A 19926-nucleotide genomic window follows, 5' to 3' on the forward strand; every position below is an offset into this window, starting at 1 on the left:
CCTGTGATTGGTAGATAAGCACATTACAGGTATTCTTGCTACAACTTGACCTGTTCCTTTAACTTCTATAGGGTGAAAATGATGTGCCCGTGAAGCAGCTAGAGCAGCCGTAATTACATTTAAATTTTAAGTAGAGCCAAAACATTGTGTTTTGTTTTGGTTAGAGTAGGGAAAAGTTAAAACCCAGGGGGCAGAGATCACATTAAAAACTTGAGGGTTTAAACTTTCTGTACTCTAGCCAAAACATTTTTTTGCACACATTTTAATATGTTGTACGTTTAAAAATTGTAAATTAAAGAAAAATATAATTAAAAACATTAACTTTTTAAACACAACTCTCTTTTCTATGGAGAACCTCATTTATAGCATTTTAAAGTAGGACGTCTTCAAAGGCAAATCTTCCACTGCTTATCACAGTGATGTTAAACATAGACTGATATCCATACCTTTTATTAATTTATAACTTAGACCATTAAATTAAATGTCACAGTTATCAATGAAGTGTGCATATGAACCCATTACTGTAATCATCAGAGTAATTCCCTTAATGGCACTAACTATGAATATTGGTTTTGTCAATAATTAAAAACGATTCAGTATGAATATGTATTGAACAAGAAATTAAATATCAGCTCTAGAAAGCAATTCTCCTGGACCTGCTTTTAATCTTATAAGAAAATCAGGCAAAGGAAAAAAAATTAAAGCAGAACTTCACTCAGAAGGGGGAGTTCTACTTGTTTGCATCTGGTACCTGTTTTTTACAGATGTGCAGTGGGAAGCCGATTGTGAAGCCTTAGTTAAGATTCCAACGCCTGGACCCAAAGCTGCTTGAATATTTTTTTTGGGGGGGGGCTAGAGCTCCTCGTTATCATTAACAGATTACAGTTTTAAGTGCTAATTAGAAAAATAGATATCTTATTTAAGTATATGTAAACCCAATCACTGTTATGTTCTAAATGTTTTAAAGCAAAGGTAAACCCATACTAAACAGCATTCATTTTTATAAAGCGCTGTGTATCATAAACAATTGACATTATTCAAAATAAAAAAATATATTCTCACCTTTTTCCATTTGTTGCATCTCAATGCTACTGATCTTCTTCAGCCTCTTTCTCACTACATGCATATATTCTAGTGAAGGCTACATGGCATTTCTCAAAGGTTTCCTGATGGTGAAAATATAGAACCATACTCGTGTAATGTATGTATAAATAGCCACTTGAAATCTCCATAGAAATCCCATTAGAAATCCATTTTTTATGAAATCTGCAGATTTTAATTAAATATATATATATATTTTTTTAGAGTATGACCCCATGCAAATACTTTTAGCCTTCTGTTTAAATTCATAGTTAAACCATACATCATTTTGAAAATTGTGTATACTCTTCTTTCATAACAAAGTTCACAATGTCTCTCTTGTTTAGTCAATTCTGAATCAATAGATAATGTCAAAAAGGGGAAAAATTTTAAAGTTTGACACTAAGCTGTGATAAGAAACAGATCCATAAATAGTCACTAGGTATAAATTAAATATGTTCATACAACAAGAATATAGCCCAGTTTCTCTAAGAGGGCTAGCTGAGATACCAAAAATGACATGGGTTTTATCATGTACTCTTGATGTTTATATAAACTATACAGTGGATCTAAATTAATACATTTTAGATATGTTACGATTTAGAGAAACACACACATTGTGTAAAGATTCATTCTTAAAGACCAGTCACCAAAAAGACCAGAGTAAATACAAAATGCCTGGAGGTGATGAACTCCGATGGGGTTAGTGATTGATTGCTTTGGGAGCAACATTATGAATTAGCCTTTAGGATAGAATTTTAATCTAACAGTACAGTTCCTGAAGGAGTCTTGTGTTATGCTTCATTGGTAATGATTGCACAGTAGAAAAAACACAAGAGTAACACTGTTCTATCATCCAAACAAAGAATTGAAGACCCTTGTGTGTCCTACAGGCTTGCTTGAAGCAAAGTTGGATTGCAAACCAAGCATTTATTTTTCCAAACATCTTTTTCACAAGTTGAAAAATGTTTATCTTACTTTATCTGCATGACACCATCCTAATTTTGCTAGTCTGTTTTTTTTCCTCTGAATTCTAGCTTTTATATTTCTTAGTTCAGTTCTTATATTCTGCTGCCTATAATATATTGGGAGCACTAGTCTCTCTCCTAAAGCAAATATATGGCCAAAAAAATAGGGATTTTTAAAAGATTTGCTACAGTAGTAGTTCTGTCTTCAACCTGTGTTCATTTCAAATACCCAATCAGGAAAATATGTGTTTACATATGTTTAAGTTGTTGGCTAGCTGTTATTCATACTTTTTCATTTTCCTAATTACATTGAAACAAAAAATTGTACGAAAGGGAACTGGTAACTTGTTACTGTTGATCAACATGTTCCTTATTTCAAACCTTTTAAAAAATATCATACACAATTAAAAATTAAACAAATTATAAATCAAATCAAGCATTTTTATGCCCCGAATTTACCTCTACTTTTCCTCTAAACTGGTTGACCTACTTTGAAAATATTTGTAGACAAGATCCCTATGCCATTGGCCTTGTCTGTTGCCTATACCTCCAGCTGCTAGACAAGACTGATTTGAACCCCCCATGCACACATGCCGATGGGAGCAAGAGCCTGGACATTCTTATAAAGCCATTCATTTAACTGATGTTTGGGCTGCAAACAAATCCTCTGTGCAAAATATCAGTGCCTTAGAGGCTAATTACAAAGTCTTAACCCACTGGTCCCCAGTGTCTGCTTGAATCTCTAAATTTGTCCCTAACCATCCTCTAACATGCTTTTGAAGTTGTGCTGGCAGCAGGCGGAGTTCAGAGAGTGTTCAAGACAAGCTGGGTAAACATCTAGAATTGGGATACAGAATTACAGGAACACAGGATACTGTCACGATCAGGCGTCGGGCTTGAAGACCAGTAGCTATAGCAGTTGCATGACAGGTATACAGACAGTCAATTCTGGCAGATGACACAGGCTCACCTGAGGTGCGGAGTCTAAGTACTAGCTGGTGTTCACCAGAGCTCCTGATGGTGGAGATGGATTTAGCTCCGAGCTAGTTCCAGGTCGCGGTCCTCAGGTTTGCCCCACCAGGGTGTGAGCAAGCTGGGGTCCAGTAGCGGATAAGCATATAAGGGTTAAACAGCAGCATGGTCAATAAACAAGCCAAGAGGTCAATCACGAGTGGTTTCAGGTTGGGATTAGGCAGTAGAGTAGTCAAGGAACAAGCCAAGGGTCAATCACGAGTGGTAGCAAATACAGATGGCAACAGGGCAGACAAATAGGAATGCACTGGCTGAGAAGGCACAATAACCTGGCAAATAGGAAGTGCTGAGACAAGGATTTATAGGAAGTTCATGGGAGGATCAATGAGTTCAGGGTTCAATAGCAATCAAGACACAAGGCAGAGTTGTCCAATGGATAAGATAGGATTGTTTCAATAGATCAGGCATGGAGCTGTCCAGCATCCCAGATAGCTCAATGGATAGCTCAATAGAGTCAATAGAGTCAATGCCAGACACAGAAGAGGTCCCAGGCTCAAGCCCATGCCCTGACACATACAAAGGAGTCTGAAGATAAAGCAGTAATGACCCTGAGCACTGGTCTTGTTTAAATAGCCCATTTGACACCAACATCTGTCACAAGTACAGTATGAACATTTGAATTTGTCAGAGCACGAATGGCAAGATGTGTTATGCACAGAGCTTCATCCAGAGGAGCCATCTTTTCCATTGGCATGCCCTTTCTTACAATTTATTTTAGCAGGTAAACAATAAACCATGTATTTATCTGTTTGCCTTGCATTTTTAGGTAAACATTTTCAACAGATATAATGATAAGTATAGTACTTACGCTCTTGTGATTCAGTGGTCATTGGAAACTAGCATAATATATACCATGAGATAACAACATTGAAGGTGGGTATACAAGAGAATTAAGAAAAGGAAAGAAAAATAGTATGGGAGAAGAAATAGCCAGGGTAGGGTTACTGAAAATATAAAAATACATCTATACCCTGACTGAATAACAATAAGTTTGCTGAATATTTTTTTACCCTTTACCCATATGCTGTTAAAGTCTTGCTGCCTCTTTGCAGCTGTTTTCTGTCTGCATGCATGCACTCTAGTGATGATGACATGAAACATTGTCCCTGTTAGAGTACTGAAGGGTTTTTCATCACTGCCTGGCCCTCTGTCCTCCTTTTAATTCAATAGGGAGTGGGAAGATATCACCCCAGACCCAGACAGTAATAAAATCCTCCCCCAGGATCCTACACCAAAACCTGATCCTACACCAAAATGTAACCATTATCATTTTTACTATAACGTTAATATAACGTTACTAAAATGTTAATGTTTTCCTGCACCAACTCTCTGCTGTTGAAATGTCAACTTTTGTGCTGTATGGACCCTGTCTCAAAACATTTTTTATTGCTGGCCAAGTGGCTAAATATTAGAGCTTTTCCATAATAAATAGGAGTGATATAGACAGAAACCATGAATTTCTAAATGTTTTAGTCCTGTGTGTTCATCTAATGTATACAACATATATTATTCATATACTGTAAATGTGGCTGGTCCTTTTGAACTGTGTAATGGTTTTAATGCTTTTACAGCATTGTACATATGTGTGATTTGTTCTCCCTGCAGTATATAATGATTTGATTTCAAGGTCAATATGGAAATCTCTAAGCTTATCTGGTACATGTAAGTTCTTGACAGCTAAAACCTATGATGTGCACCCACCACTTCCTTCATAGCAGAACTTCTTATTCAGCATTCACAAAAAAGTGAAGCTTACTAGTAAATTTTGCTTTAATTGTGCTCATCAGAGCAGGTTTAAGAGGCAGATATCCTTCATAGTGAACTTTGCAGATTTTCTTACTAATATTGAGCCACATGGATACCCACAGTGCATCAGGATTCTCATTATCTCGTTATACTCAGGTGACAAGTCTTACAATGTGTCTCCACAATGACAACTCTGAGAGTTGTCAAAAAGCATTGAGGGATGACAATTCAAAGACGTTTTATTGCAAGTATGCATACCAGATAATAATACTTTTATTTGTAGTACTGGTATGGATGATTATTAGGAACAGGTATAGACTTAGGTGCAAGGTACATAGCTTTGCTTTATGTTGTAACATTTGTGGCTACAGATATAGGGCCAGATTCAGGTAGCTCGGCGTATCGTTGAGCGAGCGTAGCGCATCTCATATGCGCTACGCCGACGTAACTCTGAGAGGCAAGAGCAGTATTCACAAAGCACTTGCTCCCTAAATTACAATGGCGTAGCGTAAATGGGCCGGCGTAAGCCTGCCTAATTCAAATTTGGAAGGTAGTGAGCGTGTTGTATTAAAATTAACCGTGACCCCATGTAAATGAATGGCCGAACGAACGGCGCATGCTCAGAATCACGTCGCATATACTCCCTAAGAAACGACGGCTCAATGCGTACGACGTGAACGTAACCTACCCCCAGCCCCATTCTCGTACAACTTACGTAAACGACGTAAAATACGACGGCTGTTCCGACGTCCATACCCTAACATGACTTACCCCTGCTTTAGGTGGGAAAATTTTACGTCGGACGTACGCCTTACGTAAACTGCGTAGCTTACTGCGACGGGCGCAAGTTCGTTCGTGAATCGGCATATCTAGGTCATTTACATATTTGATGCGTAAATCAGTGCAATCGCCCCTAGCGGCCAGCATAAATATGCACCCAAGATACGACGGCGTAGGAGATTTACGTTGGTCGGATGGAGCCAGAATTCAGGCGTATCTGGTTTCAAGAATATGGCACATAGATACGACGGCGCATCCGTGGACTTACGCAGCGTATAAGAAGATACGTCGGCGTAAGTCGTTCGTGAATCTGGCCCGTAGTATACTTTTATCTTAGAAAAATATACATAACATACATTTTATGACAACTTTTGTGATATTCTAGGATATCTTCTCTTGAAGATTAAGCGGTGTTTCAGAAATCATCAAAAAATAAGTACATGGGGATATTATACACAATTTTACTACCTAACCTAACCTAACCTATTAAATATAATCCTAACAATAATGATAAATAGTTGTACAAATAATGATTGAAATATTTCTAATTTATTGTTATTGCATTATCAATTTGTAGATCTCCTCTAAAATTAATACTTAATACACATCAAGTGCACATTCACTGCCTTGTATCTTTTAATCATCCTTTATTTGATTTTAAACAGCAAGGAAAACAGAGATTCACAGGTACAATCCAAAGAAAGAAAGGAAAAAGAAACCAGACCCGAGGAATATTCCTCTGGATTAGCCCCCTCAAATCACGTATAACAGGGATATCAATTTAATTTCCCCCCCAAAAGAACAATTCAAAAACATTTCCCCATCATATCATTCTTCATTTATAGCCAGGGGAAGGGAAAACAAAGTATATTTGAATATTTTTATCTTATCCCTATTTCTTTCCCCTCCCTCAATCCTCTGAGTTTGGGGCTCTCACCCTAATAACACCTTTGTTACCCCATTACGGTTTTGTCCCCTTCATAGCGGGGAGCCAAAATCCCGCCATGGTTGGGACATTTCCCCTGTGTCTCCTTGTTTACTTTACTTAATCCCCCCAAATCCCTAACCCAACCCCCATACCCAACCAAACAGAACAAAACAAAACATAAAAGAGAAAAAAAAAACGCAAACAAAACACCTGCCTGTCTCCACCCCCACGGACCTCGCAGCAGTCGTCCCGCCTTCAGTCCACATCCATCAAGGCTTTCCCCTCCTCCGAATATCTGAATCTATTCCATTCCGCCCACGTTTCAAAGTAAACCCTCCGCTTCTGCCTTGAGGTCCATACCAAGTCCTCCATTCTGTTCAGGTCTTCCACTCTGTTAAGCCACATCTTAATGGATGGGGCCCTTGTCTATTTCCACAGCCCTGGAATACAAGCCCGGGCCGCATTCAGGAGATGACACACCACTGATTTTCTGTAGCGCCTCACTGATATCTCCACATCCTGGAGTATAAAAAAAGACCATTCAACTGGTAATTGTTCCCTACTAAATCTTTGCGTTATTTCCCGAACCCTTCTCCAATAACTTTGAATTTTGGGACAGGCCCAGAAAATATGCATTAGAGTTCCTCCTTCCTTCCCACATCTCCAGCATCTGTCTGTCGTATCTGGATAGCATTTACTCAAAATCTCGGGGGTCCGATACCACTGGGACAAAATTTTGTAGTTCATCTCTTGTGTCTTTATACACATGGATGTTTTAAAAATATTCCCTATTATCTTGGTTTTTTGATCTTCTGTAAAGGGTCTTCCTAATTCCCGTTCCCACTTATTAAAGAAGGGCATCTGAGAATCAGCTGTTGGAGTATTAAGTAACTCACTAATTCTTGACAGGGAGTGCCGTAAAGTCCCCTGTCCGCTGCAATACCTCTCAAACCTTGTCAGTCTTCGATAGTATCTAGCTGGTGGTTTTAAAGTGTCTAAGAAATGGTGCAGTTGTAAGGATCTCCAGAAGTCTAATTGGCAAGGCGAGTCTTTCCTCTCCATTTCCTGCCTAGAGATCCAAGTACCCTCCTTCAAGAAATGCGATGCTTGGAACCGCCCCTGTTCCATTAGTTTACTAAAGGGACCGTTCAACGACCCTGGTTCAAACTGCGGATTTCCCAAAATTGGGAAAAGGGGTGAGTCTTCCGTTGATAATATCCCCCTCACAAATAGCTTATGTGCCACCCGCAAGGTGGGGCCTATCAACGGATGTCTTTTCATATCTATTGGAAGAGCCCGGTAACACCATGCTGCCCGATGTAGGATACTGCCACATTGGTCTTGCTCAAGCCCTGGCCAAAGCTTTACTCCAGCATGTCGGCTCCAATCAATGAGTCGACACAATAATGTTGCTTGGTAATATCTAAAAACATCTGGGGCCGCAATTCCTCCGTCCCGCTTAGCCAATGATATTATGCGAGCCTTGATTCTTGGGCGTTTGCCCATATGAACCTATTAATAAGAGACTGTACTTGCCTGAAGAAGGATCCGGGAATTGCTATCGGGAGGGTCTGAAAGAGGTACAGAAATTTAGGTAGTATACTCATTTTAATGATGCTAGTTCTTCCAAGCCACGAATGAAACCCCCTATGCCATCCATCCAGGAGGACCCGTGTTTTGGATAACAAAGGCAAGAAATTACGTTTATAAACTTGTGTTAGGTCCGCCGGGATGGAAGTTCCCAGGTATGTAAGGGCAGTGTCAGACCATTTAAATCTGAATTTTGATTTCAATATCCTTAATTCTTTCCCCGGAATCTCCACTCCCATCGCCTCCGATTTATCATAGTTAATCTTGAAGTTTGACAGCTTACCGTACAAACCTAGTTCTTGTTCCAAATTGGAAAGGGATTCCATCGGGCTGGTCAAACTAAACATCATATCATCAGCGTAAGCTGAAATTTTGTATTCTGTACCTCTCAAAGACACCCCCTTAATACCCGGATTCAGGCGGATCCTGCTCAGAAGTGGTTCCACTGTCATAGCAAACAAAAGCGGTGACAGGGGGCAACCCTGCCTTGTCCCGTTTGATAATTTAAAAGATGGTGACAATATTCCATTCACTCTAACCTGTGCCATTGGTTGTGTATAGTTACTTATGATCCACTGCAGCATCTTTCTCCCGAACCCCATGTGCCCTAACACTGCAAACATAAATTGCCAATTAATCCGGTCAAATGCTTTCTCTGCATCTGTTCCCAGAAAGACGCATGGGGTTCGGGTGGTGCCCACCAGATGGATCAAATTCATAGTCTTAACCGTATTGTCTCGGGCTTCCCGCATCTGGACAAACCCCACCTGGTCTTTATGGACAAGTCCTGGTATGTTCTGCTGTATCCGCCCTGCCAAAATCTTGGCAAAGAGCTTCAGGTCTTCATTCAGCAGCGAAATTGGTCTATAACTCCCACATTGGGAGGGGTCCTTTCCTTCTTTAGGGATCACCGCTATCACCGCCTTTAATGACTCGTTATGGAGGGTACCTGAATCCCCTAGGCCGTTAAATAGTTTCACCATAAACGAGCCCAATTCAGGCATAAAAGTTCTGTAGTATTGAATGGTATATCCATCCGGCCCTGGTGTCTTCCCTCCCTTCCCCTTTTTCACTACTTGTTGCAATTCCTCCATTGTAATTGGTTTTTCCATTTCCTGGCTCATTTCTAATGTTAAACTCGGGATGCCCGAGGTTTCTATGTAGTTACCCATTTCCGCCTGATCCTGAGGGTTTGTTTGTAGATTATATAGGGCGCTGTAGAAATCCCCAAACCTCCCTGCTATCTCTCTAGGCAGCGCAATTTTCTCCCCCTCTTTACCCTGAATCGTCGGGATATAGGTTTTGATCTGTTGTTCCTTTAGTGCACTAGCCAATTGTTTTCCACTTTTATTACCCATTTCGTAATTCTGCCTTCTGCCATTTTGAATTGCCCATTTAGCCCTCTGTAGGAGTAATTCTGTAATTTGTCTACGTGCCGCCCTTAGGTCGCGTTCCAGCACGGGGTTGGGATTATGTTTATGTTTTGTTTCCAAATTTGCAATTTCTGTCATAAGGGTTGTTACCCTCAGCTCCCTCTCTCTTTTTATCCTTGCCCCGTGTTTCATTAGAACCCCCCTAATTACCGCCTTGTGGGCTTCCCACACGACACCCAGGTTACAATTTGGGGTCATATTGGCCTCGAAATACCACCTCAGTTCCTTCCGCACGTCCTCTAATACAACCTCCTCCTGTAATAGGCTTTCGTTCAATCTCCAAGATCCCATCCCCCCTGCCCATGAGTCCCCCAGCGCATATTTTAGGACAATTGGTGCATGGTCTTTCCACGTGATCTCTCCAAATACAACCTCCTTTACAGCGTGTAACTGGTTATGTGGGGTGAAGTAATAATCTATGCGCGAATAACTCTTGTGCGGAATGGAATAAAAGGAATAGTCTCGCTCCCCTGGGTGCGTCAGTCTCCATACATCTGTCAACCTTGCCTGATGCAGTATCTGCTGGACTCTCTTCCGGGTCCCCCCCCGTATCTGATGATCCACCCGAAGATGTATCTAACTTTGGATCGAGTGGCATGTTCAGATCTCCACCCATTATCAACTGTCCTTCCTGAAAGCCTGCCAATTTATCTAAAAACCTTCTCAAAAAGCGGTCTTGGCATGTATTGGGGGAATAAAAGGTGGCAAGGGTTATTACCTTGCCACCTATATTCCCTTTCAGGGCCAGATATTGGCCCCCCGGATCCACCAAGGACTCCGTCAGAGACCATGGGGTATTATTTGATATTAAGATAGACACTCCCCTTTTCCCCAAGATGACACCGAAAGCGAAGAAGGAAGCTGTCCCTGCCAAGACTGAAGCAAAGTCTAAGGCTCTGAAGGCCAAAAAGGCCGTGCTAAAAGGAGTACACAGTCACAAGAAGAAGAAGAAGAAGATGAAGAAGAAGATCCGAACCACTCCTACATTCCGGAGACCCAAAACCTTGAGGCTGAGGAGGCAACCCAAATACCCAAGGAAAAGTGCCCCCACACGGAACAAGCTTGACCATTATGCCATCATTAAGTTCCCTCTGACCACTGAGTCCGCAATGAAGAAGATTGAGGACAATAACACTCTGGTTTTCATTGTTGATGTCAAAGCAAACAAGCACCAGATTAAACAAGCCGTGAAGAAGTTGTATGACATTGATGTCGCCAAAGTGAACACCCTCATTAGGCCAGACGGTGAGAAGAAGGCGTACGTTCGTCTTGCTCCCGATTATGACGCGCTAGATGTTGCTAACAAGATTGGCATCATCTAAACCGGCTGGCGCGCATGTTCTGTACAGAAATAAATCCTTTAAAAAAAAAAAAAAAAAAGACACTCCCCCTCTTTTAGCCTCTGGGTTTGTCGCATGGTATACCAACGGGAAAGGTCTACCTGCAAGAAAGGAGGGACCCCCCATCCTAAAATGGGTCTCTTGTACCAAAGCAATGTTACATCCCCTTTTCTTCAGATCTTGCACCAAGATCCTCCTTTTTTCAGGTATGTTTAGACCCTTGGCATTGATTGATATCACTACCAATGGATCCATTTCTGAAACCAGTGTAGTACCCCCTCAGAGTTCCCAAATATCCCAAAACCCGGAACGCAAGGACGGATCGCACCGCGAGGGCCGTGGAGGAGACGACACAGAGGAAAAAAAAAAGAAAGAAAAAGAAACCCCCCCCCTAAACTACCCCCCGAATCTAAGCTGGTATCACCTAGCAGCGGGCAGGAGATCTTATACCCCCCCGGGATACCACCAAGCCAAAGCTTTGGACACTCTTACCCCCTTACACCCTACGAGTGTTGGCCTAACAGGGGAAGATTGCTTGCGCACGCCCCAGTGAGGGATCCTCCTCGTCCCCCTACCCCGCTCCATCCATCCACCCCTTCCAGTCTAAGAAAGGGAGAAAGGGAGAAAAAAAAAAAGAGAGAAAGAAAAAAACATCTTTCCCTACCCTCCTCTCCCTTCCCCTCTCCCTCCCCCTTGATCCTCTCAGGAATTATATCCTCCTCCCAAACAAGGAGGGAAAAAAAAAAAAAAAAGGGGAAGGGGGAGAAGGGGGGCAAGCCCCCCCCGAACCAATAGAAACTCCAGGCAGAGCTGGCACAACTAATACTGATAACAGACACCGACTTTGCCTTGTAATATCAGCCAAAAAAAAAAGAGACTGAGACTGAGTGAGAAAAAAAACAAAAAAACATTAATAATTTACCCCCCCCTTAATACGCCTACTAGTGCCCCCCCTCCCCGGGTACCCCCTTCCCCTAGGTTCCCCTAGGCTCCTGCTTTACTCCTTATATTTAGCCTTTAAACTTGGCCCCTGCTCAGGCCTTCCGTATCCATTATTCTTCCCAGCGTTAGAATAAAAATAATGATGGTTAGTACTAATTGTAGACACTGAGAATCCATCCCCTTGATGGTTTATTCCAGGCATCCATATGCTCCCCTCCTAATAAGCCCAAGTTCTTTGCATTTATCAGTCGATCAAGGTGGGTTCAGGAAGAGTTCAGGCTGGGTTCATACTAACTCTACAGTGCCAATCTTACCCCCTGCCTCCCCCCTCCCCTCTTTCTCTAGTAAACTCCCATCCCCAACCCCTTAAACCCCCCCCCCCCCCGGGTGCCCCCGTGCTCTTCTTGTGCTACTCTTTACGACCAGGGTCCCAAATAAGCAGGATTAAACCGTGACACAAAACAAAAAAAAGAAATAAAGTTTATTCTTTTGTAATACCCCCCAAGTGGGAGGGAGTCCAGGGGAGGGCATTCAGCCTCAATCCCCCCCTCCCCCTCTTCTACGTGCTATATTAAGTGATTCCCTCCCACCCCCCCCTCCTGTAGTGAGTGACATGTACTGCGTGCAGTCCTCTCTACAAACCTACCACCTCCGTGTCGGAGAGAAAAAAATATATAAAAAATGTAATAAAGAAGAAAAAAATAAAACCAAGAAACTTAACCCCCCCCACCCCACCCCTACTACTTACCCCAACCATATGTCACTAATTAAGTTACTAGTTTCTTAATATAGGTCGAGGGGAAGCACCAGGATGCTGAGAAAAAAATAATAATTGTACATCTCGCGGGCGTCTACTGTCCTTTGATTTGGGACCAAGGGCCCTATGCACTCTGTCCATCTCATAGTTTACTAAGGTAGAATCGTTCATCAAATTCTGCAAAATACCCTTAATGATTTCTTGTAAATCCTCCTGGTCTGCCGGTTCTGGGACACCCCGAACCCGTATTTTGTTGCGGCGGCTCCTGTCCTGGAGCTCTTCCAATTGTAATTAAAAAAGATATCGACACATCCCTGTGCATGTCTCTCTCATTCTCTAGCAGCCCCACCCGTGCCTCCAGGGCCTTCAGCCCGCTCTCTCCTACTGACGTACGAGCCTCTAACTCTTGTATTTCACCTCGAACTTGCTCAAAGTCCCTAGTATGTGCCTCTTCCACTTTAATGATCAAGTCAGTAATATCGGCCCTGGTAGGGAGAGCTTGAATCAGGGTTTTCAAAACATCAATCTCACTCTTCAGCCCCCCAACCTCTCGTGGAGGGAGGTTTACTGAGGCCCCCGGTGAGACCGCCGAAGAACGAGGGCTCAGTGGCGGAGCCTGTAGGACCTCCATATCTGATCTAGTAGACATTTGGTGTTGGGGTACAGTCCTATTGAGGGCACCAATCGTCTGCCCCTTACCATCCAGTGCCCCGCTCTTACCTTCGGGGAGGCGACCCCCCCCCTGAATTGCCGGGAAGTACCGTTGAATCTCTTGTTGTTCCGCGGGTCTGAATGTGTGTATTGATATCTGTGGATGTGCTGCCAGAGCCGCGTTGCGTGATGTCCGACTCTCGCGCTGCTTGCCCGGGAGCATCCCTTGTGTTCCCCACCACTACTTTCCGATCCCGTAGCAAGGGCTCCCACAGTCTGAGTACTCAGCTCCCCCCTCTCAGCACAACAGCAGTTATTATCAGAAATTAGCCAAGAGAGTCATAGAGATCTAATGCCGATAATGCTGAGTGTATTAAATGTCCAGTCCAGTATTGCTCTGTAAGTATACAATATTAGTAGCTGCCAGCTGCCCGGGAGAAACTCAGTCTCCACACCTGCTTTCCTCTCTCCCCGAATCTCCACGTGGGCGCCGAGAGCGACAGAAGCCGTCAGTGCTGTTTACAGTGCTATGCTGTTTACACCCGGCGAGTGATCTAATTTTCCCGGCAGGCGGGCGCCCAGTACAAGCAGGTATCCGGGTATCAACGAGTAAGCAGCAACCAGTGAGCACGCTGCCCTCAGAACCGCTTCATCCGCCGCTGTGCCCCCACTCCGTCCTGCTCCTCTGACCTGTCAGCTGCTTCGCCTCGGTCACACTCCACTCTCCCAACTATGCACGTGTGTAGCGTGAGCTGCTACTGCCGACACACTGCACAGATAGCACGATTGCAGTGTTCTCACCCCGGCGTGTCAGTTCTCCTCATGCTATGCTGGGCAAGCGGCACCCACCCGAACAGGCAGCTGGTATGCGGTCCCCTAGTTTGCCGGTAGTTTAGTCCTGGAGCTACGGAGGACGGGAGCTCACCATCTCACTCCCTCACTCCTCCATGCGCAAGCCACACCCCCTCCTTGCTCCTGTCACTGCCTTGTATCATGCTTAAATAATGTAATGAATTTTATTTTTATTACAAAAATATTTAATTGTTATTTATTTGTGTCAGAATTGACAAGATGGTTATGTGGCTTGTCAATATACTAAGGAGAAGGCCCAAATGATTAGTAGCACCTTCTGACATAATATATGCCACCAATTAGGGATGAGCTTTATGTTCAGGTCGAACATGAGTTTGACTCGAACATTGGCTGTTCGCCGAATAGTGAACAATTTGGGGGTGTTTGCGGCAAATTCGAAAGCCGCGGAGCACCCTTTAAAAGTCTATTGGAGAAATCAAAAGTGCTAAATTTAAAGGCTTGTATGCAAGTTATTGTCATAAAAAGTGTTTGGGGAACTGGGTCCTGCCCCAGGGAACATGTATCAATGCAAAGAAAAGTTTTAAAAACTGCATTTTTTTCGGGAGCAGTGATTTTAATAATGATTAAAGTGAAACAATAAAAGTGAAATTTTCCTTTAAATTTCATACCTGGGGGTGTCTATAGTATGCCTGTAAAGTAGTGCATTTTTCCCATGTTTATAACAGTCCCTGCACAAAATGACATTTCTAAAGGAAAAAAAGTTATTTAAAACTACTCGCGGCTATAATGAATTGTCGGGTCCCGGCAATACCGATAAAAGTAATTGAAAAAAACAACATGGGTTCCCCCCAGTCCACTACCAGGACCTTTGGGTCTGGTATAATTATTAAGGGGTACCCCAAACAAAAAACAAAAAAGCATGGGGGTCCTCCCAAATTCCATTACCAGGCCATTCAGGTCTGGTATGGATTTTAAGGGAAACCCTGCGCCAAAATAAAAAAAAATGTTGTGGGGGTTCCCCCCAAAAATCCATACCAGACCCTTATCCGATCACGCAACCTGACAGGCCACAGAAAAAGAGGGGGGATGAGAGAGGCCCCCCTCCTGAACTGTACCCGGCCACATGCCCTCAAAATGGGGAGGATGTCCCCATGTTGATGAGGACAAGGGCCTCATCCCCACAACCCTTGCCCGGTGGTTATGGGGGTCTGCAGACATGGGGCTTATTGAAATCTGGAAACCCCCTTTAACAAAGGGGACCCCCAGATGCCAGCACCCCCTATATGAATTGATAATGGGGTACATTGTACTCCTACTGTTTCACCCAAACAAGTGACAAAAAAGGTAAAAAAAACACACACAAAGCTTGGGACAAGTCCTTTAATAAAAAATAATAATAATTCCTTCTACGACCCAGACCTGCCTCCACAAACGATACAGCCTCCATAGGTGGCACCCGGCCGAATGACGCACGACCGTCTGACAGCTCTTAAATACCCAAGGGCGGGGCCACGTGACATGGACATGCGACTCCGCCCCCTCTGACTCATCAAGGTGTCCGGCGGTTTTTCCGTGGTGACCCCGCCCCTCTCACATGCCACAGGAAACCCCTGTTGCATTATAGAGTAGTTTTAAATTACTTTTTTTCCTTTAGAAATTTCATTTTGTGCAGGGACTTTTCTAAGCATGGGAAACATGCACTACTTTACAGGCATTCTATAGACACCCCCCCCCCCAGGTACAAAATGTAAAGGAATATTTCACTTTTATTGTTTCACTTTAAGCATTATTAAAATCACTGCTTCTGAAAAAACATCTGTTTTTAAAACTTTTTTTTTGCATTGATACATATGCCTTGGGGCAGTACCCAGGTCCCCAAACACTTTTTATGACAATAACTTGCATATTAACTTTTCAAATTAGCGCTTTCGATTTTTCATGTTCGTGTCCCACAGACTTTAACGGTGTTCGCATGTTCGAACACAAATTTTGCCTGTTCGCTTGTTCTACTGCGAACCGAACTGGGGGGTGTTCGGCTCATCCCTACCACCAATGATAAATCAAGGTCTTGGAATTATTAGTTAATTTCTTCCTAACATTGCATATAAGATAGATTTATGAAATGATTTCTCATGTTAACGCCATTACTGTATTGGAATGGAATCTATTCAGATTGATCATGGAGTCATGATAAATGTATGTTGCATTTACCATTCATTGCTATTTTTTCACACTGTGAAGCTTAATAAGACACTCATTTGAACTCTAACATAAGATCCTGCTCTTGTGAGTAGTTACAAGACCGAGAGAATAGGATTCATTGAGTGCTTAGTATTCTGGCAGTGTACATACTTTTCCATATGGTGAGGCAGGACACATCCAATCACTTTATCTACTCATTCAAACCAGTCTGCTGCAGGAAATTAGCACTGTTCACACTTGTTTAGACTTAATAAAAATCATTTTAGCTAAAGCTCAAAGTTAAGGTCACCATCTGCTGCACAGAAATGCCAATATGAAATGAACAACAACAAGAAAAGAATACCTGAAACTCACAGTAGCATAATCCTATGTTTACACAAAATGTAATTATTTGTTTAAAATAAGTATCTAAATATATATATATATATATATATATATATATATATATATATATATATATACATATATATATATAGTTAACTGTTTACTATACAAAAATATACTTGGACAGGCTAAAAGGATTAAAAAAGGACACAAATAGCTCTCACTAGTAAATAGTATTGTTATTGTGTGTGGACATAAGGGATACAATTGTAGACCTGCACAAGGCTGCGGTGGGATACATGACAATAGGCAAGCACTGGCAGCTTGGTGAGATTGCAACAACTGTTGGCGCAATTATTAGAAAATTATAGAAGTTCAAGATGACGGTCACTCTCCCTCGGTCTGGGGCTCCATGCAAGATCTCACCTAGTGGGGCATCAATGATCATGAGGAAGATGAGGGATTTGCCCAGAACTACATGTCAGTACCTGGTCAATGACCTGAAGAGAGCTGGGACCACAATCTCAGAAAGAAGAAAAACCATTAGTAACACACTACGCCGTAACAGATTAAAATCCTGCAGCGCACACAAGGTCCCCCTGCTCAAGCCAGTGTGTGTGCAAGCCCATATAAAGTTTGTTAAAGACCATCTGGATGATCCAGAGGAGGAATGGGAGAAGGTCATGTGATCTGATGAGACAAAAATAGACAAAAATAGAGCTTTTTGGTCTAAACTCCACTTGACGTGTTTGGAGGAAGAAGGATGAGTACAACCCCAAGAACACCATCCCCACCTTGAGGCATGGAGGTGGAAACATCATTCCTTGGGGACAGGACGACTGTACCGTATTGAGGGGAGGATGGATGGGGCCACGTATTGTGAGATCTTGGCCAACAACCTCCATCCCTCAGTAAGAGCATTGAAGATGGGTCGTGGCCGGGTTTATCAGCATGACAATGACCCGAAACACACAGCCAGGGCAACTAAGGAGTGGCTCTGTAAGAAGCATCTCAAGGTCCTGGAGTAGCCTAGCCAGTCTCCAGACCTGAACCCAATAGAAAATCTTTGGAGGGAGCTAAAAGTCTGTATTGCCCAGCGAAAGCCCCAAAACCTGACGGATATGGGGAAGCTCTGTATGGAGGAGTGGGACAAAATTCCTGCTGCAGTGTGTGCAAACCTAGTCAAGAACTACAGGTAACATATGATCTCTGTAATTGTAAACAAAGGTTTCTGTAAAAATATTAAGTTCTGCTTTTCTGATGTATCAAATACTTATGTCATGCAATAAAATGCAAATTAATTATTTAAAAATCATACAATGTGATTGTGATTTTCCCCACCCCCCTGCTTATTCTGCCTCAACTGGCAAAAAATACCTGATGCTTCTAAAGCCCCTAAACAGGGGCTGAATGTATGGAGACATGCATGGAGACATCGGCCGGTTAAAAAAAAAACAGCCAACATTCAGCTCGTCTGTATGCCAGCTATGGCCGGTTTCTGTCAGACGAGTATGCTGGAAAACCAGCAGCCGACCATCTCCCGATCGGTGCCAATGGTGGAGAGCGTTAATAGGAGTGCTCTGGCAGAGGGGGGGGGGTGCCCCCTGTCAGAGCACAACAGCTCAGCAGAGATTATTGCTATACTAACCGTCAGTTGTTTCCTTTTTCGTTCAACCCTCTGGGTTGAACAAGAAAAAACTCATAGTGTGTGTCAGGCTTAAGTATGGGAAAACAAGCAATCTTCTCCTCCTTATAGACCACTGTCACATGGTGAAAGGTAATATGTCACTACTCACTCTAGGCTCTGGCACCTACTGACATTGGGTATTTTGGTGCCAGCTGTGACAGAGGAAAGAAAGAGGGGGAGTGCTGGAATGGGTGGAATGATTAGTTGTTTATTTAGGGAGGGGGATTGACTGATGCTATCCATTTGTCCTTAATGGGCAAAGTGACATGTATCCTGAAAGTGAGCACAGTTTAACTAAGTAAAAATACATTTTATTGGTAAATAAAATCAATGGTGTATAAGTTTTAAACTATTGGTATTGATATAAAAGAATTCAGTGTGAAAAAAGAGACTACAAAAAGATAAATAGACATCAGTAAAAATATATATTTATATAATATAATTATTAGAGGTTTTCTACACTTTGGACCACCAAAAGCCTTCTGCCCAACCTGTATTCAATGTTAAAGAAGAAGTAATTTGCAAATAAAAGAACTCCCTCCTCCTCTCTGACCCCCTGCTTCTCCTCATGACAGCACAATACTTCTTCACATCTGCGGTTCTTTACTGGCATGGTCAAAGAGCAGCTTGGCCATCATGATAGCAACCATGGTGGGCTTAACCCACATCTTCATCCTTATGCCGCGTACACACGGACGTTTTTTGTCTTGTAAAAAAACATTGTTTTTTCTCATGAAAAAAAACGACGTTTTTCAAACTTCATTTTAAAAAACAACGTTGCCTACACACCATCGTTTTTTCAAAATGCTCTAGCAAAGCACGGTTACGTTCAGCACGTACGGCGGCACTCTGTTCCATTCAAGCTCGCGTCATAACTTGCTTCTGAGCATGCGCGGGTTTAAAAACGTTGTTTTAAATGTCGTTTTAGCCCACACACAATAATTTTTTATGACACAAAAAACGACGTTTTGAAAAACGACATAAAAAAATGAAGCCTGTTCGAATTTTTTTTGTCGTTTTTCAGAAGACATAAAACAACATTTTGCCCACACACGATCATTTTAAATTACGTTTTTAAAAATGACGGTTTTTTTCATCACAAAAAATGGCCGTGTGTACGCGGCATTAGATTTGTGAACCTTACTTTTTTTTAAAAAAGCTGCTTTGGGAATGCATGTATGCACAAGTAGAAGAATCAATTCGGAGAGTTGAGGAATATCTACAAACAAATTGTTCATAGAAACTTTACAGGGAGTAATGCAAACGATCAAGAATAGATGTGTTCTGCAGCAGTAATAGTGGGCTGCAGTCTATGATAGTTATATTTGTGATAGAGTAGAGTTCATTCAGAAGGGATATGTTTTAAAATTAAAAGGGGCTCTAGGGCACCTAAATGCACTACTGGGTGTGGGGTGAAATCAAATTTATGGCACCTAGCTTTTTTTTTAAACTACAAATGGATAAAAACATATTATTTAGCTAGAACTTTAAACTAATTCACTACTGTAGTATTTAGGGATCCACACTGTTAATTATTATAGGTATTTTGAAATGAGAAATCTTGACATTAAAACATGAAAGAATATACTGCCATCTTTGTACTCAGATCATCCTGGGATTGAAATCTGGGCATTTTACAAGGCCAGGTATAAC

General features: G+C 42.2%; 2 protein-coding genes across 3 annotated transcripts in view; both read left to right on the forward strand.

Moving 5' to 3' along the window:
- GRIK2 (glutamate ionotropic receptor kainate type subunit 2) overlaps nt 1-19926 on the forward strand; it is an 843393-nt gene that overhangs the window by 144924 nt on the left and 678543 nt on the right. The window lies entirely within an intron of this gene.
- LOC120937159 (60S ribosomal protein L23a-like) lies at nt 10384-10924 on the forward strand. Its single transcript, XM_040350163.1, has one exon. It carries the CDS (start codon nt 10394-10396, stop codon nt 10877-10879), a length of 486 nt encoding a protein of 161 aa, XP_040206097.1. The 5' UTR covers nt 10384-10393; the 3' UTR covers nt 10880-10924.

The sequence above is a fragment of the Rana temporaria genome, chromosome 4, assembly GCF_905171775.1.
Source record: "Rana temporaria chromosome 4, aRanTem1.1, whole genome shotgun sequence".
Classification (NCBI taxonomy): Eukaryota; Metazoa; Chordata; class Amphibia; order Anura; family Ranidae; genus Rana; species Rana temporaria.